Here is a 24,068-nt window from a genome sequence, read left to right as displayed (position 1 = left end):
GGATGTCCAATCTTGCTCTTGGACAGTGTTGTCAAGTCTGCAGAATTGGGCTGCTTTAACACTCTTGCCGTGGGTTGTTTTTCATGTTGTTTCTCATTAATGTAATATTTAGCCCCTGGAATGCTCGCCAAAAAAGGTATTTTACCCCCGGAATGAGATTTTTACCAGGAGACTGCAATTGGGCAAGTTTTCAGTATAGCAACTAGGCGGGTTTTGTTGTGAAATCTGGCAACCCTGCTCCTGGAGGGCCACTGTCCTGCAAAGTTTAGCTTAAAGGGATTAAAGGGATAGTTCACCCAAAAATTAAAATTAGCCCATGATTTACTTACCTTCAAGCCATCCTAGGCATATCTGACATTTCTCTTTCAGACAAACACAATTGCAGTTATATTTATATTCCTGGCTCTTCCAAGCTGTATAACTGCAGTGAATGGTGCCTGTTTCTGACCCCCCCCCCCCCCCCCCAAAAAAAAGTGTATCCATCCATCATAAAACTACTCGACACGGCTCTAGGGTGTTAATAAAGGCCTTTTGATGCGAAGAGATGTGTTAGTCTAATAAAAATGTTTTTTTAAAACGTTATAAACTGGAATCTCCAGCTTCCGGTCAGCGCGTAGCAGGAGCGGAGCAGAAGCGTCAGTGCCGCGATCGTTTTGCCGCCGAGTCTATTTTTGCTGCGCCGCTTACGCTGGATTAAAGCCACAGTGCATCGTTATTGATCAAAACTGACTTGATTAACACGAAAAATAACAATTTCACCATAAAATCATGCATCACATGCATCACAATCACGGTTTAAAAGGCTCACCAGCAAAAATAATGTATTTTTTTGTAAATAATGTCTAAGTTAGCCTACTTGTTCAAAACAATCACGTTAGCAAAGTTTGTACTATTTTCTGCTTGTTTCGATAAATACAAGAATAAATAAATATATTTATTACATATTTTTAAATATAATGGTTTCATTATAAACGTGGTGATTATCTCAAAGTTGGACAACCACCATAAAAAATATGATATATTCCATATATCATTGGGATTCAGAAACAGGGGCACCATTCACTACAGTTATACAGCTTGGAAGAGCCAGGACAATTTAAAATATAACTGCAATTGTGTTTGTCTGAAAGAAGAATGTCAGATATGCCTAGGAAGGCTTTAAGGTGAGTAAATCATGGGCTAATTAAAATTTTTGGGTAAACTATCCCTTTAAACACACCAGAACCAGCTAATCAAGGTCTTACTGGGCATACTAGAAACTTTCAGGGAGGTGTGCTGAGGCAAGTTGGAGCAAATCTCTGCAGGATACTGGTCCTCCAGGACACCCCTGCTCTTGTATCTACTCTAAAGAGATCAATAAGAGTTCTCATCAAAAGCAATCTTTGCCGTGCTCCCGAATGACTATCAATGTACAAATATAGTACAAGCCAAAAGGATACAAGACGTCCTGCTGTTTGTAGGACAGCTTGTTGCTCACCTGTGCCCAGGATGTGGTCCAGCAGGTTTCGGGAGCAGTGTTGGGCCACGACGCTCCCTGCGTGTCCATCATATACAGCGAAGAACCCCCAGTGGGCCAGTTCGCCTCCTAGCTGAGGGAAGCAGTTGTGGAAATCTTCCATGTGGGCCCTCCAACCCTGCATGCTGGCCAGGGCGTAGGTAAGTCCCCAGGAGGCACAGCCTTCTTGCATGTGCTTGTCCAGAACCGGTCGGTCCAAGTAGGGGCTAGGGATGACCCCTTCCTCCTCTCCTCCCTCTTCGCCTTCAGACAGCTCCCCGGCGCCTCCCCCTCGTCCCCCTTTGAAGAAGGAGGTGACCCTTTTCTCTGTCTCCTTCACCAGCTGCCTTACAAAAGCAGGCATTTCCACGCTTCCTTTCCTGGATGTCCTCATGGTATCTTTTTTTCCGCTCTCGTCTGAATCTGTTCACGGCCTCCACCCTGTGCTGTAGCTCGTTGGCTTTGGTTTGGCTGTGTGCAGCCTTGCTGCTCAGGGCCTTCACAGCATTATCCCCCGAGAGGCTGATTCTGCACCTTGAAGCATCCTCGAATGATCCAATGTAGAGCGTTTAATTTTCCCTTCTGTCAGACTACCCATTGCTAGACATCTCCCTGAGATGTAATCTATCTGTGGTCATAGTGGTTCTTTCCAATTTGATCCACTTTTGTTGCCTTCCTCCTCTATATGTCAGTGATATTCCCTCTCTCTAAGCTTTCTCTCTGTCTGAGCCCGTTATTTTCCTGTCATCGCTCTGATTGGCTGAGCTATTTCTGTGCACCAATCATCTCGCAGTGTCCTCCCTTTTGTTGTACACACCGACATGCAATCCTTTCGCAGAGTGGCTCTCTTCTTTTCACATGTTCAGTGCTTCTCTCTCTCTCTCTCTCTCTCTCCCTCCCTCGGTTTCTCCTCTTGAACTCCCTATGTTAATCATCTCTGCTGAACATTTGATAATTTTGGATTACCTAACATGCAGAGATTAATGTGCATAACAGATTTTCACAGCAGCCCAGTTAGAGAGAGAAGGCACATAGTACATTCTTCTTAATGTTATGTGAGGCAGATTTAGTGATTCATATTAAAGAACATGGTTCGCCTTGAGCAGAATTTATAAATGGCATATTCAAATATGAACTTGGGAGACTCTAACAAAGGTTGATTCAGACAGATTAGTGAATTATGTAAATCAAAAATGCATTTATAAACATTACATAACAAGCTATTTTTGCTTTGCAACTCTTTGTGGGTCCACGGAATGACGCAAACAAAAATGCTTCATGAATAAATGTGTTTGGTGGCAGAATGATCATTGCATTGGATGCTTAGAGTACTGACTCATCTACTCATCATTTTATATGATATATACATGTACACACACACACACACACACACACACACACACACACACACACACACACACACACATATATACATATATATATATATACATACATAGAGTGGAAGTCAAAAGTTTACATACACCTTGCAGAATCTGCAAAATGTTAATTATTTGACCAAATTAAGATAATACATATATTTTTTTATTTAGTATGGGCCTGAATAAGATATTTTACGTAAAAGAAGTTTACATATAGTCCACAAGAGAAAATAATAGTCGAATTTATAAAAATGATGGTCTTCAAAGGTTTACATACACTTAACACTGTGTTGTGTTTTTTTTTGTTGAGTGATAGTTGTTCATGAGTCCCTTGTTTGTCCTGAACAGTTAAACTGCTTGATGTTCTTCAGAAATGTCCTTCAGGTCCCACAAATTCCTTGTTTTTTTCAATAATGACTGTATGATTTTGAGATCCATCTTTTCACACTGAGGACAACTGAAGGACTCATATGCAACTATTTCAGAAAACGATGCATTAAAAGCCGTTTTTTTTTTTTTTGCCTAAATATCATGTTTTTTTATTTAGTACTGCCATTCAGAATCTACAGAAGATACTTACATGTTCCCCAGAAGACAAAATAAGTTAAATTTACGCTGATCTTCAAATTCACAAAGGCTTCACCCCCAAGTTCTTAATGGATCGTTTTTACCAAAATGAACAAAAATGCTCCAGAAAGAAAAACGCTGCATTAAAAGCCAGGGGGGTGAAAACTGAGGACAACTGAGGGACTTATATGTAACTATTACAGAAGGTTCAAACGCTCACTGGTGCTCCAGAAGGAAAAATGATGCATTAAGCCAGGGAATAAAAACTTTTGAACAGAATGAAGATGTGTACATTTTTCTTATTTTGCCTAAATGTCATATATTTTTTTTCATTTAGTACTGCCCTTCAGAAGCTACAGAACATACTTGCATGTTCCCCAGAAGTTATCCTGTAAATTTATCCTGTAAATAAATATATCTTCAAGTATAAAAAGTTTTCACCCCCGGCTCTTAATGAATCTTTTTCACCAAAATGAGCAAAAATGGCCAATAAATTTAGCAAAAAAAAAAAAAAAAAAAAACGATTATATAGTTTTCATATAGTTATAGTATATCATATAGTTTTCTATATCTATTTTAATAATCATTATTTACAATATAAAGAGCAATAATCAACAATAATGATTTTTGCAATAAAATTGCAGCCCTGTGATCTCTTGTTTTTTTTACATGTACAATTTAGATACAGTTTTAAACATTGTATTGCTATTGACCACAGTTTAAAATATTGATTAAAGTAATTGGGTAAATTACGTTTTTGACATTAAAGACAACATATTGTTTTTAATAATAATACGATGATTATAAAACTTGCCCTTACAAATGTAAAAAATGCCCTTGGAAATCAATTAAATTCATCAATACACACACACACACACACACACACACATCTTCAGCTGGGTGTTAAAGGCCAGCACTTTTCACAGCATGTGAGAAGATAAAGCACGGCACTCTTTAAGAAACGTCTGAGTAATTTGCTTGTATCTAAGGTTAGCTATCTCCCTCGAGATGAAGACTTGACTACACACAGACACATGCTGACGTCTCAGGTTCCTTAAGCTCTGAACGGCCCTTGAGGGAGGATAGCTGTGTGTGTGTGTGTGTGTGTGTGTTTATAAAGATGGGGTGTCCAAGTGCTTGAGATATTATTAGGTCAAGCCAACCCCTTCCCGCTGACAACGCTAGGATGGCCAAAAAAAGCCCAGAGGGTTTGTGGAGCACTGGGAGGAGAGGGGGATTGGTGTGGAAGCAGCAGAAATGGCCAGCAAAGGTGAGAGTCTTCCGCTGCACTGGGATCAAGCTCTCCTGAGCTATATTGTTTACGTGTGTAATGCGCTGCTAAGCGAATAGCAGGTTGGCAGTGACTGAGGTTGGTGGTGGTGGTGGTGGGGGGGAGGTTAGGAGATCAGATTGAAGCTGAGTGGTGTACAGTAGAGGTATTCTGTAGTAATACTGCTGACTGGTCAGCACATCACACAGGACTTCCCAATGGGAGCTTGGCAGGCTGATGGGAATCTGATGGATGGATTGCCTTCGGGAGACGACAGATGCATGACTCTAGGATTTTGAGGCAAAAAAGAAGGCATTGATGTCTGAATGAAGGAGGTGAGATTTTCAACAGTCTTATTTTGGCAGTGCTGGCAGACATCTCCCCGGAGAGATTCAATCTGACCCGGCCATGTTAGGCTACAATGAAGTGCATTAGCAGGAGTGAGGGCCACGTGGAAGATTTTATGCAGAGAAGGTTCGGATTGATCTGATAAAGGCTCGTTCGGGCTTTGCACCAGTGTGTGCCACAGCACAGATTTGCACCTGCATTTGGAGGATAATCAGAATCAACAGCTGGTCTATTGGCTTCACAGTGGAAGGGGCGTGCAGATGCACACTGCCATTAGCTGTTCCGCTGTGTCTGTGTCTGTGCACTCTCTGACACGAAGGCGTCTTGTCCGTTTATGTCATGTGTTTGTCTCAGAGATTGAACATTTGCACTTAATTATTGGAATTGTACAAAATAAGGTGCACTTTTAGATTCACTTTGATTCAGATTAGTACGTTCACGTGCAGAAAAACTGAGTGTGTTTACAGACTTGACATGTTTGGCCTGTGGTGTATAACGTGACTAAGCTTTGTTGGACAATTATGTGGTTTCATCAAGTGTTTCTGGCAGATGGTCACGTGTCTTATTGCTTGTAATAATAATCAAGGCTAAATGAAAACCTCTGGCAAGCCTTGTTACTTTTTTTAAATCCTTGATATTTAGTATTTTAAAAAAGTAATAAGGCTTGCCAGAGGTTTTCATTTAGCCTTGATTATTATTACAAGCAATAAGACACGTGACCACTTACAGTCAAGACCTTGACAACTTTAAGGCCACTCCTGTGGATTTGAGAATTTTTTAATTCTACCTTTTCTTTTCTGTCATTTTGCAGAGTTGTTTTCATTTTCCTCGGAGCCTTGCTCATCCTTTAATTGTGCTGTTCAAGTGTTTTCACCCTGCTTCACATTGCCTGAAATTCAAGACAAAAATAATGACTGACAATTTTTAAGTACACTACGAGTCAAAAGTTTGATTTTTAATGTTTTTTAAAGATAGTAATATTGTGAAATATTTTTACTATTTAAAAATTATTTTTATTTGAATATATTTAAAAATTTAATTTATTCCTGTGATCAAAGATACATTTTTAGCATCATTACTCCAGTCTACAGTGTCACATGATCCTTCAGAAATTTTATTATTATCAATGAGTAAATTCTTTCCAGATTCTTTGATAAATAGAAAGATCCAAAGATCAGCATTTTTTTAACATTATACACTATACCTTAAAAAATTGGGGAAAGAAATTATATAAATTAATACTTTTATTTAGGAAGGATGTTTAAATTGATAAAAATTGATAAGGACATTTATAATGTTACAAAAGATTTCTATTTCAGATAAATGCTGTTCTTCTGAACTTTCTATTCATCAAAGAAACCTGAGAAAATTCTACTCAGCTGTTTTCAACACAATATTAATAAATGGTTTTTTTTTTTTTTTAACAGCAAATCAGAATATTAGAATGATTTCTGAAGGATCATGTGACTGGAGTAATGATGCCACAAATTCAGCTCTGAAATCACAGGAATAAATTACATTTTAAAATATATTCAAATAGAATACAGTTATTTTAAATAGCAAAAATATTTCAAAATTGTACTGTTTTTGTTGTACTTTGGATCAAATAAATGCCATCTTGATGAGCAAAAGAGATTTCGTTAAAAAAACATTAAAAATCTTGCTGTTCAGAAACTTTTGACTGGTAGTGTATATTTATATATATATATATATATATATTTAAATAATGTGTCATTTACATAACATAGCACTTGGACAATAAAATGACATAATAAATTCTGCGTAAATATAAATTGCCTTCTTTTATCAAATTAAAACTGAAATTAATTGAACAGACCGGAATGAGGCATAGGCTAATGTGCTTATCCTTTTTGATTGAATTTTAATTTACCATTTTCTGTAATAATATACATGTGACTCTGGACCACAAAGCCAGTCATAAGTAGCACAGGTATATTTGTAGCAATAGCCAAAAATACATCAAAATTATCGATTTTTCTTTTATGCCAAAAATCCATTGGGATATTACGTAAAGATCATGTTTCATGAAGATATTTTGTAAATTTCCTACCATAAATATATCAAAACTTAATTTTTGATTAGTAATATGCATTGATAAGAAGAACTTTAAAGGAAATTTTCCTAATATTTAGATTTTTTTGCACCTTCAGATTCTAGATTTTCAAATAGTTGTATCTCGACCAATCAACAAAAAGCTTATTTCTTTAGCTTTCAGACCCTTATGACTGGTTTTGTGGTCCATGTTCAAATAGTTTTGTTTACATTCAAAGGGAAAAAATTATATTTTATTTAAAACATCTTAAACTATTAATTCTAAAGTAAGAAGGTTTGTGAACTAACTGAAAGCAGGGATGAAAATCTGCATTTGTAATTGGATAGTCTGTTTTACCACAAAAAATGACCAGACACTGTGCAAACATACATGCATATCTGTCTGACCACCCAAATACTCCACCACAAATCCCCTGCCCCCGCATTCCCCTTTAAGACTGACTTCAAAGCAGTACTGCATGGTCATTGCATTTCTCCCTCTGTCTCTTTTTCTCTATCTTTCCATTATTCTCCCTGACTATGCATCTTTATGTGTTTATTTCCCTGACATTTCACGCATCAATTTTTCTTACCCTCTCTAGTGTTGGATCTGGTATACTGGCGAAATGTGGGGACCACCGGGCTGGTGTTTACGGGTTTGGTTGTGGGTTTGGCTTGTTTGTTCCAGCTCAGTGCCATCACGATCCTGTCCAACCTCGGTTTGGGCATTATGGCCTTCACCCTCCCTCTGTGTTTGCTCTACAAAGCCATGACACTTGTCCGCCTCAATGACGGATCTCATCCCTTTCAGTAAGTACGCTGTAAAACAAATAACTTTTTACTCAGATATAACCCTAAAGATGTAACAGATACTGCTGTTTACTGTACCTCTTGAAGCAGATGGAGTAGTAGCAGAAGTCTTGTCCCTCTTCTTGTCTGTGTTTGTGTGCACTAATTCATTTAACAATGAAACAAGTGCAAGTCAATTAAAACCATATTGGTAGTTTAACACTTTTTATTTTGTGTGCCTCTTCCAAAGCACGGTGGGTTGTGGGCATTATTATTTACTAAATTGTGGCCAGAGTGTGATTTAAACAAGGGAACAAATTATCATAGACTTAAAGGGATAGTTCACCCAAAAATTTTAATTTCCCCATGATTTACTTACCCTTTTTCAGACGAATACAATTAGAGTTATATTTAAAATCCTCTGCTATGTGGAGCACTTTTTATGATGGATGAATGCACTTTTTTGGGCTTCAAAATCTCACCACCCATTTACTGCCATTATAAAGCTTGGAAGAGCCAGGACATTTTTTAAAATAACTCTGATTGTATTCATCTGAGAGAAGAAAGTCATATACACCTAGAATGGCTTAAGGGTAAGTAAATCATGAGGCAATATTCAATTTTGGGTGAATTATCTTTTCAATTAGTGTCATGATATCTTGTTTTGTAGTCTATCTTATTTGCAAGCTGGGTTGAACAGACGAGTCCACTCAAAAGTAGTCTAATACAGGTTAATCATGGGTTAAAATATTAATATTTGGAGCATTCATATTGCTTGTAGAAGTTAGAAGTTGGAAAGGCATGTCTTAATAAAAGGTCTAACAGTGGAAAATGCATATTAGAGCAAAATTTAACATCTGGGGAAGGGTTCAGAAAAACATTCTGCTGCACTTAAGGTTCACAGAAGCATATAGTCTCTGTTACCCTTAATGGAAGAGGTTTGAAACAACCAGGACTCTTCCTAGAGCTGGCCTCCTGGACAAACTGAGCAATTGATGGAGAAGGGCTTTGGTTAGAGTGGTGACCAAGAACCTGATGGTCACTCTAGTTAAACTCCCTGATCATATCTGGACATAGGAAAAACTTATTGAAGGACAAACATCACTGCAACACTCCACCGATCTGGGCTTTATGGCAGTGTGGCAAGACTCACACTTGGAATTTGCAAAAAACCACCTAAAGAACTGTGATCAATATTCAATTTTGGGTGAATTATCTTTTCAATTAGTGTCATGATATCTTGTTTTGTAATCTACCTTATTTGCAAGCTGGGTTGAACAGATGAGTCCACTCAAAAGTAGTCTAATACAGGTTAATCATGGGTTAAAATATTAATATTTGAGATGTATAACAGATGTGCAAATTTAAAAAAAAAATGAATGATTTGGCAGGAGCTTGACGGAGGGAAAAGCAACTCAAATAAGTCTGGATTAATACGTGTAATCTTTCTCAGCTGGTCCACTTTTCTTTATTAAAAAGGTCATATTTGGATGAGGACCGTACGCTGACAGATGAGGACACAGTTCGCATGGCGGAACAAATCGTTCTGCTGATTGCTACGGCTGTCACCGAGTTGAAGAGGCTGTTCTTCATCGATAGCATCATGGACTCTGTGAAGGTCTCACACGCATCTTAAATATCTCACCTCAGCTACACCGAGCAATTTTTACGCTTTTACTGCAATTTATGGCCTACTTTCACTACATCAGGGGATACTACTCACTTACGTAATTAGTCCTGATATGAACTATTACCATGTGCTCTCATTCCCAAAGGCAAAGGTTCTGTGAGAATAAGCATGTGCGAAAGTAAAGAAATTTGTATTTGGAAAAAGAAAAATTGACCTTTATCATTATAAGAACATAATGTTACTGGTACAGCAAGGTGCTAGCAATAGATTCAATTCCCAGGGAATACAGATAAAAATATACAGGCTACCTTCACTTTGGTTAAAAGCATTTTGCACATGAATAAAAGTCAATATGATAGAAATCTAAAGTAAAATTATTCTAAATGAAATAGGTTTTTTTTTCTTCCTGAATGACTGTATTTTATTTGTTTGTGTAGTTTGTTGTGTTCCTGTATTTGTTGAGCTATGTGGGGGTCCAAACCAATGGTCTCACGCTGTTGATGACCGGTAAGGATATCTTGTTGAAATTCATCACAAATCACAGCTGACACTATTTTTGACCTAATGTCAGTAACTAAACAATTTAGTTGAAAACATTTAGTCAGAGTGAAGTGAATCATATCTTATCAATGCTATTAATATACAGTAATTCTTTTACCCTTTGAACAGGTGTGATATGTGCTTTCTCTCTACCACTCTTGTACAAACTTCAACAGGTAAGTGTGTGAAAAAAGACAAAAATATATATACAGTGCCTTGCGAAAGTATTTACACCCCCTCATTTTGTTTGTGTTGTAATGTTGCTGCCTTATGTTAAACTGCTTTAAATTACTTTTTCCACATCAATCTACACTCCATACACCATAAATGCAAAGCAAAAAAAAAAAAAAAAAACAGGTTTTTAACATATATGGAAATAAATTAAAAATAAAAAACTTAAATGATTCCATTGCAAAAGTATTCATACCCTTATCTGGGAGTTCAAATTTAGCCCAGGAGAATTCATATCCCTTAGATGTTACTATACTTTGAGTAAAGTTAACGTGTGGCAAATTCATTTGAATGAGTATGATTTGGAAAGGCATGTTTTAAAAGGTCTAACAGTGGAAAATGCATATTAGAGCAAAATTTAAGCCCTGAGGTCCAAAAAACTACCTGCAGAGCTTATAAACAGAATTGTGTCAAGCCACACATCTGGGGAAGGGTTCAGAAAAACATTCTGCTGCACTGAAGGTTTGCAGAAGCATATAGTCTCTGTTACCCTTAATGGAAGAGGTTTAAAACAACCAGGACTCTTCCAGGCCAAACTGAGCAATTGATGGAGAAGGGCTTTGGTTAGAGTGGTGACCAAGAACCTGATGGTCACTCTAGTTGAACTCCCTGATCATATATGGACATAGGAAAAACTTACTGAAGGACAAACATCACTGCAACACTCCATTGATCTGGGCTTTATGGCAGTGTGGCAAGACTCACACTTGGAATTTGCAAAAAACCACCTCAAGAACTGTGAGAAACAAGATTCTCTGGTCTGATGAACCTCAGTTCCAATGGTATGAATACTTATGCAATGTACTTATTTCAGTTTTAAAAAACAAATAAATTTACGAAGTTGTAACAATTCTGTTTTTGCTTTGTCCTTATGGTGTATGGAGTGTAGATTGATGTGGGGGAAAAAGTAATTTAAAGCAGTTTAACATAAGGCAGCAACATAAAATGTGAAAAATGAAGGGACATGAATACTTACGCAAGGCACAGAATATATTTGCGAGTAAAAACCCTATTTTTCTTTTGCCTTTCCTTCATTTTCCTAACCAGAAATGCACTTATTATAGTGCACATATTTCAGACTTAAACTTATTTTTTGTTTTATTTTTGACAGGAGAGGATTGACAAGGTGGTCAAAGCAATCAAAAAACTTGTAGAAAAAGGCACCGAAATGTAAGTCTTCATCATTCAGACATGAGCCATAATGAAAACGATTCAAAGTGAGAACAAAAAGGAATAGTTCACCCAAAAATGACATTTTTAAAATGCCTAAAATGTACTCATTCTCGGGTCATGCAATATGAAGATGAATCTGTTTCCTAATTTAAAAAGACTTTTTAAAAAGTAGTGCTTTCATACAATTCTCTGATACTGACCACTGGATGTTCAACATGGTACCTCATGGCAAAGAACTCTCCGGGGATTTGAGAATTAGAATTGTTGTTCTCCACAAAGATGGCCAAGGCTATTAGAGGTTCAGTATCACCCTGAAACTGAGTTACACTACAGTAGTCAGGGTCATACAGAGGTTTTCCAAGATGGGTTCCATTCAGAACAGGCCTTGCAAGGGTCGCTCAACAAAGTTTAAAAAAACAGATTCATGAGTGCTGTCAACATTGCTTTAAAGGTTGCAGAAGTAGAAGGTCAGCTTGACAGTGATCAGACCATACGCTGCTCACTGCAACAAGTCTGTTTGCATAGGCGTCTTTCCAGAAGGAAGCCTCTTCTGAAGCTGATTTACAAGAAAGCTCGCAAACAGTTTGCTGAAGACAACCTGTCCAAGAGCATGAATTACTGGAACCATGTCCTGTGGTCTGATGAGACTATAAGATAAACTTGTTTGGCTCAGATGGTGTCCAGCATGTGTGGTGAAGCTCTGGTGAGGAGTGCCAAGAAAATTGTGTCTTGCCTTGGATGGTTGTGGTAGCATCATGGTCTGAGGCTGTCATTTTGACAATAATGGCTGTATGTTGACAAATTTTCAGGGGACAGTAAATCTATACTGCTATACAAGCTGCAAATTGACTACTCTAAAATATATCCCTTGAGAAGATATACTAAAATGGTTGCGGAAATGTGTAGTGTATATGTTCTTTTTGCCATTTCTTTCTCGTTTTTCTTTCTAGAGTTGACCTTGTGATTTCACTGGCCAAACCTCCACCAGCCTCAGCACCTTCCCCTGCCCCCACACCAAAACATAAACAGAAGACTAAATGAAGAGGAGGGAGAGAGAGATGGGGGTGAGGAGCAGAAATGTGGAGTACACTGAACAAACAAAGTCTTATGCTGCAGCTGCGGCCCTGCGAGTTCAGCAGGGTCAGGGGTTTGGGGGTTGGGTCAATATCACCATAGAGTGCCTTTGACAGATAAAAATTTCTTAAAGACATTGTTCAAGTTTTTCGTTAAACCACATGTTTATTCTTTTAAGAAGACTTTAAACTTCAACAATTGCTGGTTGGTCCAGCTCCTGGACCTTTAATAAAATAATTATAAGCAAAAACATTTGGACCAACTTACAAAATATGTCCACCCTGTCAGGGACAAATGGATACAGAAATCAAATATTTCTGACAGTGTTATCATTCTAAATAATACACCTTTGGAAAATATTTCTGTCCCTTCTCTTATATATATTTTTTTAAAAATTGAAAAGAACTTCAAAAACTTTGGAAATAACAAAAAACTATGTTCTGCTATCAGAGCTCTGCCTGAGTTACATACCATTTAAAGTAAAAAATAAGATAGGAAACATATCTGACCAGAATTTATCCAAAACCAATTTATCCTTAAATATTCCTAAAAGAACAAATGCTAAAGATTGTCATTTGTATAAAGACATTTTATTTATTTTCAGTTAAAGTGCATATGACAGGGTGGACAATGACATATGACGGGGTGGACGGTAACGTGACAGGGAGGACAACTGAAGGAAGAGACACAGAAGTGGCAATAATAACACACTTAATTTAATTATTTTGAGATTCCACTCCATGTGTGTGTGTGAGAGAGAGAGAGAGTATGTGAGCCTGTGTGTGCACACGCTTCTGTGTTTGCGTCCGTATAAGAGAGAGACTCAGTCAAGACATAGTCTACATACAAGTAATACCGGTAACACTTTCTATAGCCCCTATTTATAACACATTATAAGGGTATTTCTAAGGCATTATAATGAATGCATAATGCATTATAAGAAACCTTATAATATGTTATACCATCAAAATCATCAAACAGTTCACATTACACATTTATCTAAACTGATACCTGATCTTAGGGTTCTTTGGGAAATATTATTATAGTTACTTATAAGTGGTATTTGTATGCTTTAAGTAAAGTGACATGAGTAACATGGCAAGATATTAGGCTTATAATATGTTATAACTATGAGGAGGTAATCATTCTCTTAAAAGCTATAACCACAAAGAAGTAAAAATTATAATACATTAAAACTGTTCTAATGAATACTCATGAGATGACTTCATAGAAAGTGTTACCGTAATATCTCAAAATACATTTAACAAGCTTAAGTATATCCCTAAATGTCTACTATAGATTCCAACCTGGATGGCCCTGGTTCATGCTGAGCTTCAGGAGAGATGGGTGGTGTGTCTGACACAGGCAAAGCATTCCTCCTGGCCTTTGCTCTGGCTTGTCTTTTAGCCTCCCTCCATCTCTTTCTCTTTTCTCTCCTCTCACGCTCACTTATTTCATTGACACTCTTCTTCTTTTCCAGTCTGCCTGTCTCTTTGCCACCTGGCTCTCTCTCCCTCAAGATACTGCTTTCTTCTGTCTGGATCTGCATCTCGGCGCTCTCTGTAACACCTTGCTATCTCAGCTTTATTAAGTCCCATACTTATCAAAATAAATGTATTCTGTTAACACACATTAAATACAGTAAAATATGTTTTCACAATCAGTTTTATTGTTTCTAAATTGTCATTAAATGTGATACGTAGTCTTCAGTTACCCATCTCAGCGGTTGATGTCCACCCTGTCATAACAGCCTTGATGACAGGGTGGACAATGACAGGGTGGACAATTTTAGCTAATCTGCTTTTATTAAGCACATGGTGGGACCCTAGCTAGCATAACCAGCTAACCTGAAGGTGACTTTGAAGTATTTTGAAAAATATACCTAAACTTTTGTAGAAAAAAAATATTTACTTTTCTGATTTTCACGCCGACAGGGTGGACATGTTCTGTGTGACCACATCAAACAATGAACATATAATGATGATAAACATGAAAAATAAGATGAAGTACTTACTCTTCTTGGTGCTTTTGGTCTAATCTTAGTTCAAATATGTCAACATTCTGGTGATGATGTCACTGATTGCATCATATTAGTAATTAAAGGGCCAAGTGACCCATAATGACAGGGTGGACATTAAGTTCAGGGACGCATATGAAATTGAAGATATTTTTGTAAAAATACAAATAAAATGGCAAAAACCTTTTTTATTTGCTATTAACTAATGACAACAATAAGGGAAAGTGGAAATTTGTTTGATTATGTGTTATTTTATCATTAATAGCCTTGGTTGATGTCTGCTGTCCAGCATGAGGGACACAAGAGAAGGGCAGTGATGCATTAGAAGAAAGTGGAATAAAATAAAGAAAACCAACTTGATTGCAGTTATTATTGTACAAAAGTGTATTTAAGTACTTATACATTACTTGTATCCAACCAGAATAGTGTTATTACATAAAATGGCCAAAATAACTCCATGATTGTGATGGGGACAACAAAGGGCACTTTATAGTGATATTGACCCGGTTATGAACGAGCGTGATGTTTTACAGAACGTTTCTTAATGGTGAAAGGAAATTCTTCAAGCAGCACACTTTAGTCAAGAGAAGTCCAGGTGAATGCCTAATGTATTAATTTATTTAACTCAAACTGTCAAACTATATACAGCTGTGTAATATTTATAATTATTGGTTCATTTTGTCCAACAAGGCTTTTTTTCTACTGATTTTCATAGAAAAAGTTAAACCTAGTGAGAGTTGCCAGTATGTTTTTGTCCACTAGAGGGTACAATGAGACCATACAACCACAGCAGTTCTTTGTCAGGACAGCATGTTGCAGAAATTTATGTAAATTTGTCTAACAGTTTTGAAAATTACAGTTCCCACTGGGATTGTTCTTATAATTTAGGTTTTAATATTTCATATTTAATATTTAATACTGAATGTTACAAGTTAGAGCAATTCAAAACTAATTTATGTCACTCTAAAACAAGTCTTGTTTTGCTTCCCAGACTTTGTACATCTTTTGTGCAACATGACCCCCAGTAAACACGTGTTTTCAATGTTATTTGCCTTTTTTGTATCTGACAACACACAAAACATCACATCGTATATTTTCGGCCTTGCACAGAAATGCTTCTTTTGTGGGAAACAAGCAGCTGCTAAGGATGCAAACTCCTTCGACAAGACTTCGGAGGGCCCTAGCAACAGCAATTTCCAAACACTCAGTTACATACTGTTTGCAGATGACATTCTAATGCTGAACAGAAACAAATATAGGATGTCTTTTGATGTTAAAATACTTCCATGCCAGAATGGTGATAAACAAAATCTGGTAATTGGCTTCACAGGCTTTTAAGAGACTATCTGTACCATCCGTAAAATGATGTTGCTTCAAAATTTATGGAGGGGGCTGTTTAGAAAGCACAAAAAGTACATCTCGCACACTACGGGAAGACAGTTTCATGCGCACTGCAGGAACACTCAGGGATGTAAGTAAAAAAATAGCAATACTCCACTGACATGAACAGTGGCACTCAGAGGAACATTTTGTATTCATTGCCGTTTTAAATAACCTACTTCAGACTGACTTTAGTTTTAAACTGCCCCTGTGTGTCATTGTTTGTTATATGGCAGTAGTGGGAAATCTCTAAATGAGGATATGAAGAAAAATTACATTCTAGAGGTTGTTAACTTTATTAAGCTATTCAACTTTATTAAATGCCCTGTCTGATTGGATCAGCTGAATTGTTTCTTGAATCTACCGACTTAATTTCAGTGGGACTATAAGGGTTGTTTGTCTTTGAAGTTCACAATAGAGACTTCATTTTTAGCAACATATTTTTTTTCAAAAATATTAGCTGTAGGTAGGCCACTACTAACATGTTTGACAAAATATCCAAGGCATTTCTGCAAAACAAAGTGATCAAAATTAAAGAACAGTAACTGCTGTAGCACGAAAGAAGATTACAACTAAAATTTTGGAGGGTTGCGGCTGTCAGAAAAAAAGTAAGAAGTGTAGAAGCTCTTGCTTTGAATGACTTCAGCACATCTGTTGCCGCAGGACATCACTAGTTTCTCACACTGCGCTGGTGTGATCTTGATCCACTCTTTTTCCACTCTCTTCCATAGTTCGGTAACTGTATTGGGTTTCTTAGTCATAACTTTATCACCAAGGATTTTCCAGAGAGTTTCAGTCAAGCTTAGATCAGGACTCTCATTATTTCAGTGTTCTTAGCTTCAAGGAACTGCTTTACCTGTTTTCCATTGTGGCATGAATTGGGAGATGCTTACAGGGAAGAAATGCATGTTGCTAAAGGAGCTTCTGATTAAAAAATTGCACTCGCCCTGTCACGTAGCTGTATAAGAGGCCCGAAAACATCCTCCAAACCATGACATTTACTCATCCACCTTTCACTGACTTCTTTATGCACTTGGGCTTCAGGCTTTCCCCAGTTGGACACTGAACAAAATGTTTCCCATCAGACCCAAATAAAGTAAACTTGCTTTCACCACTAGTGAACGTTGGACCAGTTCTCCTCTTTCCTCACAAAATGCTCCTCAGCAAAGGTGAGCTTAGCCGTTTGATTTTGTCTGCTGATGAGAGGCTTGGTCACTGCAGAGTGCACTTTTAGTCTGACTTCTCTAAAACCTGGCAAGACAGATCCTTACTTTGTTCAGCGCTGAACTGGCAAGCAATTCCAGCTGCAGTGCTGAACCGATTCCCCATTGAAAGTCTTTGCATTATCCTGTCGTCTTGTGTATTTGTCTTACGTGGACGACCAGCCTTTTTGGAGGACTTGAATGAATTAATGTAATTAAAAATGAGCAGAAATCACAGATTAAGAATGACCAACTTCTCTTGCAATGGCTGAAAGTGTCATCCCTTTGGCCTTGATCTGGAAAACCTCTTGTCGCAGGGTTTCAGTCACCAATCTTGCAATCTCAGTGAAAATTACAGGAACACTGCCAGTTAAATAGGATTTGTCATATAATTAAGGAAACTAGCACTAAGTGCCAGATTAACACCAATAACTTGGATGTATCTGTAAGTGTTCTCTAATTTTGATCAGAGTTCTTTTTTAAAAATCTCTTTTTAGTCTTTTATACCATGCTTCAGAATGCAATTAATTTATAAAATATGCTTTAAAATGGCCCTTCTAGTCCTGTTAGGATCATTTTAAATAGGACTAAGCAGTGACCTTGAAATTGCAGGTTGTTCTCTAATTTTGATCTGACTGACAAACGTACCTCTGTGAACTTAATTGCAAGATGCAAAATACGTACCTATAAGTCAAGTCACCTTTATTTATATAGCGCTTTTAACAATACAGATTGTGTCAAAGCAACTGCACAGTATTTAAACAGCACAATAGTGTGTAAGTAACGCATTATTGTAAATAATCAATTTTCAGTTAAAGGCAGGATATCATCATCCAGTTCAGTTCAAATAATATACGATATCGCTGGAAAGTGTCCCCAACTAAGCAAGCCAGAGGCGACAGCGGCAAGGAACCAAAACTCTACAGGTGACAGAAATGGAGAAAAAAACCTTGGGAGAAACCAGGCTCAGTCGGGGGACCAGTTCTCCTCTGGCCAGACGAAACCAGCAGTTTGTACCAATGTCTGATTGTAGAGGACTCGTCAGGATCCTGTGGTGTGGCACCGATGGCCGTCTAGGTTGGCAAGGTCTTCATTGATGATCCGTCTCTGGAGCTCATCTGGTTGACATCCATGGCATAAGTACATATCACTGCAGTTTCCAACAGAAATGTCCACTAGAGGCAGTAAAACAGCAAGCACTTGTAATCTATTTCATACACAGTTATGATTACAGCTCCATATTTTTCCCATTTCCGACGTAACAAGCTTGCTTGGTAGCTCAGCCAGCACAGAACTGGGCTTAAGATGCAGAATCCTTGGATATGAATCCTGTCAAAACATGACTCACGATGAAAGAGCTGAAAGATAAGAGGTATGTTTTCATCATGAGACCAAAAAAGGTGCAACAAACAATTTATTTGGCTCTTATTTTTCAATAATATCTGGAAACTCCACGATTCGCAAAAACATTCTAGAAATAGATGGAATATGATGAACTGACCATAACTTTCAATACATTTCCATCTGTAGCCTGATACCATAGCAGCATGTTTAAATAAGCAGATTTCATAACAGTAATGTTCATTGTGCAAGATATAAAAGCACATGAATATGAATCACAAACTCCCCGAAATTTCTCACATCATCAAGCCGTCCTTCTTGTTGAGCCATGTGTCAGTGTTTTTTTTTTTACTTTTTAACTAATCTTCTGCTGATCCTGAATGCGTAAATACATTTTTGCTTAGATAAGTGAAATATAATAAATGGAACAATAGGGAAAACACAAAATCTAAAGTTTGTAATTTATCACAATTTTCGACAAGCAAGCAAAGTCCACACACAATCTTGGAGACACAGTCTTAAAGGGATAGTTCACCCAAAAAATGAAAATTTGATGTTTATCTGCTTACCCTCAGGGCATCCAAGATGTAGGTGACTTTGTTTCTTCAGTAGAACACAAACAAATATTTTTTACTCAAACCGTTGCAGTCTGTCAGTCATATAATGGCAGTTAATGGGAAACAACAGCTTGAGAGTCAAAAAGAACATACACAGACAAAACCAAATTAAACTCTGTGGCTCATGATGATACATTGAGGTTTTAACACACAGGAAACTGAACAGTATTTATATAATTTTTACCTTTGATCCACAGCAATGTCCAACTGACCTGAGCACGTTCACAACAGCCGGCGCGTGGTGCGTCAACGCTCTCTGGCATAGCAGATGCATACGCGGAAGCGATCTGTGCTTAACCTGATTGTTGCAACCGATTAAAAATGAAAGATCACGTTTGCTTGTGCAAACTCATCCGGGAGTGTTGACTCACCGACTCCCAACTTTTGAGCCTGATCGACTGAAGTTATAATTGCTTGCTCTTCGTCACGCGCCGGCTGTTGTGAGCATGCTCAGGACAGTTGGACATTGCGGTGGATCAGAAGTAAAAATTATATAAATACTGTTCAGTGTCTTGCACAGACCAATTGTTTTGTGTGTTAAGACCTCAATGTATCGTCACAAACTGCAGGGTTTAATTTGGTTTTGTCTTTGTATGTTTTTCTGACTCTAAAAGCCGTGGGTCCCATGGACTGTCATTATATGGCTGACAGACTGCAACAGTTTGAGTTAAAAATCTTTGTTTGTGTTCTTCTGTTTTTCACCTGTTGAGTCATTAAAACAGCTGTTCCCAATGAATCAGGGTAATTAGGATGCTATAGAACAGCTTGGACTATTTGGAATGGTATAGAACTTTGGATTTTCCCATAGATTGTGACAGTTTGCAAAAGGGTATGAATAATTTTGGACATGCCACTTTTTTTATGTAAATAAAAGCTGAGAAATATTTTTTTCCACAATGATGCCTCTTGTACATCGTCTTATTATCTTTTGGGAGAAGCCTGTACCATTCCCGGTCAAAAAAAAAAAAAAAAAGCTTGCTGGTTGAATAAAAGTAACTTTAAGTCAGAATTTGCCAGGGGTATGAATAATTTCAGGCTTGACTGTACATCTTGGATGCCCTGGGGGTTTTATTTTTTGGGTGAACTACCCCTTTTAAAAAAAGTTCCAAAGGGGTGTTTTTGCGGTGATGCCATAGAAGAAAAATGTTTGGCTCCCCAAAGAACCTTTCAGTGACCAGTTCTTAAAATAACCTTTTTTTTTAAGAACATTTGAAAAATCTAAAAGAACCTTTTTCCACTATAAACACATTTTCTGCATTTGAAAGGTTGCATGGATGTTCAAGGTTCTTCATGGAACCATTGATGGCAATAAAGAACCTTTATTTTTAAGAGTGTAAGATGCCCCAAAAATGTAAATTTCCATTCTCCGCAAACATGATCCATTTTTTTTGGTTTCACAAACCCCTGATCATAAAGCAAAGAAATAAGAAAGGATAATAAGCTATAATTTTGTTCATGATGACATCCTCACAGATGATTCTGCCAACACGTTTTGGGATTGTGGTTGTACAAAAGCGGCAGAGGGAAATACTATCTCGAGTACGTCAGCATGAACGAGCTCTACTTCTCGCACTTGACCAGAAACATCTGCAAAGAAACAAAATAAATAACCGAACATAAAATAACTCAAAATGCCTAAAAGTGACACGAAATAAAGAATCGATTGGCCATGCAATTCATCAGCAACCATCAGACACAAACAACACAAGATTCCAGTTGAATCAGACACGGATACACGCACCTTGAGTCAATTAAAGAACACTAAGCTGTGTATTCTCAATTGATAGAACATGATCTCACAGCAAGATTTACCCAGCGGCATTATGGGAAAGAAGTGGAAGTAGTGCACTACATTTGAGTGCTGGTCCTTCTCACTAGTCCAACATGAGGCTGTCTGGCAAAGATGCCATAATTAAGTTTCAGAAAGTGCTTTCACAGCAAGAACTGCGTCATGGAGAGATCATTGCAAGGTGAGTCACAGAAATCTCTTTTTATAGGTCAGGAAAGTCAGAATTGGACGTTTCGACCACAGTGGCTGAAATGAATGACATTACTAATTCACTTCATAATAAGAACAATCATTCATTGCTTGTTTAATATTATTGATTGTCTAAATGGATCCTTGCTCCGCTACAAATGCCTGTTCATTGATCATACACTCCAGTGTTTTTTTCCTCTCTGTATTGATGTGCACTCTTTCCTGAGAGCTCTTGTACATTTACACCACCCATCTTACTCAGACGCAGACGTGAAAAACAAATAGAGGTTTTCATACTTCGCAAACTACTGACCTTTCTGACTTGTAATTTTATAGCAAGCAATTTCAATTAAGAGTTAAACCTCTTCCCCGCAGTGCTTTTGGCTTTGTGAAAGCCGCTTGAATGATCTCATTCACTGAGCCGAAATGCCACAATGGCCCCTGATCATCACTGGGACAGACTGAGAGAGAATCTCTTTGTTCCTGAGAAAGGGAAATTATTCAAGGAAACTTCTGTGAGTGAGTCTAGAGGAAGGGGTCGGAAGAAGGGGATGTGCTGTAAACTGGGAATATCTCGGACTATCGCAGCTGTCCCTGCGGATACATCCATCCTGAACGCTACAGGCCAAATAGTGTGGAGATTATGTAGCTATCAGCAGGGATACAGTAGGTTCACTCATGTCTCAATCATACTGCGGCTGTATGAGGCAGCTGTTTTTCGTATTGCATTTCTGCATTTTCTTACATTTCTGCCTTTTATTGGACTATCTTCACTTCAAGATGTTCATTAGGTAATTTGAAGGTCAAACGAAGCACTATCACAGACGAAGCTGTGAAAATCATCAGAGAAAAAACAACTAGAGCCTGTGCAGTGGCAATCTTTAGGGAATGGATGGACAAATGAAGAAATAGCAGGACAATTGAGCAAGAGAGAGCCAGAGAGAGAGAACAAGGGATGACGTATTGAGACATTGAGCAGAATCAATCGTTCACGTGACCATCCCCCACCACCATAGGGCACCTTGATCCCTCCGGTGTTAACAAAACACTTGCATACACATATTCTCCTTTATAACACCAGATGTATTCTCCACAATCTCGGTGTCCGAGCCTGAATTGCCTCAGCATTCACTAACAAAGAAAAATGTATGCTATTTTTGGGCTCCTGTAAAAAAAAAAAAAAGAGAGAGAGAGAGGGAGAGAAGAAGAAAAAAAAGCCTCTCTCTTCCAACGGCCAAACGGAACTGAGAAAAAACTCATAAATAATGATTAGAAAGGAAGAGAAGTTGGGCGAAACAGTCTCACGGTTTCAATTCAATAAGGGCAGTGCCTGACATAGCTTGGTTTAACAGGAGAGAAATCACAAGGGTGTCTGGGTTAGAAAAACAGCGCCATGTTATACTGTAAACAATAACAATTGTGAAATATTGTTGCAATTTTAAAAGCTGTTTTTCTGTTTTAATGTACTTTAAAATATAATTTATTCCTGTGATGCAAAGCTACATTTTTAGCATCATTACTACAGTCTTTAGTGTCACATGATCCGTCAGAAATCATTCTAATATTCTGATTTATTATCAATGTTGGAAACAGTTGTGATGCTTCATATTTTTTGGCACCTGTGACACTTTTTTCAAGATTTTTTGATGAATAAAAATTCAAAAGAACAGCATTCATTCAAAATACAAATCTTTCTCCTAATAATATAAGTCTTTACTATCACTTTGTATCAATTTAACATATCCTTGCTGAATAAAAGTATTCATTTATTTTAGACAAAGATTGAAAAAAAAAATGACTTAAGGACCCCAAAGTTTTGAACAGTTGTGTATATTGTTACCAAAGAATTCTATTTTAAATAAATGCTGTTCTTTTTAAAGAATCCTGAAAAAAGTATCACAGATATTGATACTGATAATACTGATACTGATAATAAATCAGCATATTATAATGATTTCTAAAGGATCATGTGACACTGAAGACTGGAGTAATGATGCTGAAAATTCAGCTTTGCACCAAGAAATAAATTATTATTTTTTTAAGTATATTAAAATACATTATTATATTATTTCACAATATTACATTTTATTTTGCATATTTTTGATCAGATAACAGCCTTGATGTGCAGAAGAGACTGTTTAAAACATTACAAATCTTACTGATCCCAAACTTTTGAACGGCAGTGTATTTTGCATAATACTTTTTTTTTAGTTAGATTTTTTTTTTTACAATTTCAACCTTAACTAGATGTCACTCTGTTAAAGAATGATGAATAATGTTTTTGTAAGTATTGTTTTTATTTCTTTTTACTATAACACTACAGTGTAATACAAATCTGTATCTTTATATTTTAGCATTTTTTAACAACACTATGATTTTGTTGGACTGCCACTAAAGTCGAAATGTTTCGAGAATCAAGTAAAGATATTTCGAGAATAAAGCAGATATGTTCAGAGACTTTAAATCGTAGATAAATTGTAGAAATAAAAGTTATAATATTTTAAGAGTATAGTGTGTCCTATCAGGTAATCAAAAGTTCTACCCAGACTTGCAGTCTTCACACCTACTTTAACACTAGAGCCAAACATAGGGAACACGTCATGTAAATAGGCAAGTGGTCAAGAACATAGACTGCAAGTGTGGGCATTAAAGCGAGAATGAATCTGTTTGGTGAGTCGTTTTGATCGACTCATTAAAAGAACTGATTCATAAGTCATTCGCCTCGTGACCCTGCAGCTGAGAACCACTTTTACTTTAATAATAACACACTCAAAGCCATGAGCTGAATTATTGTGTCTCTCCATTATTGCATTTTTATTGCTAAAAGACAACAGGCACTTACTAGTGGCAGGGTTTATAAACAGCTGTTTTTCATCTAGACGTGAGATAAATGTGGATGATTTTAAGTTCTGCAGCAGCTGTCTGGCTCCTCTTTATAATCTCTTTAGGAAGTTATGATGAACCGCGGTGTCCCATATACTGACA

At 37.2% G+C, this 24,068-nt stretch overlaps 2 protein-coding genes across 2 annotated transcripts in view; one reads left to right on the top strand and one right to left on the bottom strand.

The window, feature by feature from the left end:
- ppm1nb (protein phosphatase, Mg2+/Mn2+ dependent, 1Nb (putative)) overlaps positions 1 to 2,218 on the bottom strand; it is a 6,578-nt gene extending 4,360 nt beyond the window's left edge. The window contains exons 1-2 of the mRNA XM_073824003.1: positions 1,440 to 2,218; positions 1,245 to 1,344 (exon numbers count right to left, since the gene is read on the bottom strand). Of these exons, the coding sequence (XP_073680104.1) occupies positions 1,245 to 1,344; positions 1,440 to 1,889 (550 nt within the window). The 5' untranslated portion in view covers positions 1,890 to 2,218. The remainder of the gene's footprint in view (positions 1 to 1,244; positions 1,345 to 1,439) is intronic.
- A 2,439-nt stretch (positions 2,219 to 4,657) lies between these two features.
- On the top strand, positions 4,658 to 15,612 carry rtn2b (reticulon 2b). Its single transcript, XM_073825015.1, has 8 exons — positions 4,658 to 4,711; positions 7,714 to 7,921; positions 9,380 to 9,518; positions 9,968 to 10,037; positions 10,200 to 10,246; positions 11,413 to 11,471; positions 12,425 to 12,632; positions 15,075 to 15,612. The coding sequence occupies exons 1-7, from the start codon at positions 4,699 to 4,701 to the stop codon at positions 12,513 to 12,515; spliced, it is 627 nt and encodes a 208-aa protein (XP_073681116.1). The 5' UTR covers positions 4,658 to 4,698; the 3' UTR covers positions 12,516 to 12,632; positions 15,075 to 15,612.
- Positions 15,613 to 24,068: the final 8,456 nt, after the last annotated feature.

Source organism: Garra rufa, chromosome 19, assembly GCF_049309525.1.
Source record: "Garra rufa chromosome 19, GarRuf1.0, whole genome shotgun sequence".
Lineage (NCBI taxonomy): Eukaryota > Metazoa > Chordata > Actinopteri > Cypriniformes > Cyprinidae > Garra > Garra rufa.
The sequence above is the reverse complement of the archived record's forward strand: the minus strand, read 5'-3'. Positions and strand labels throughout refer to the sequence as shown.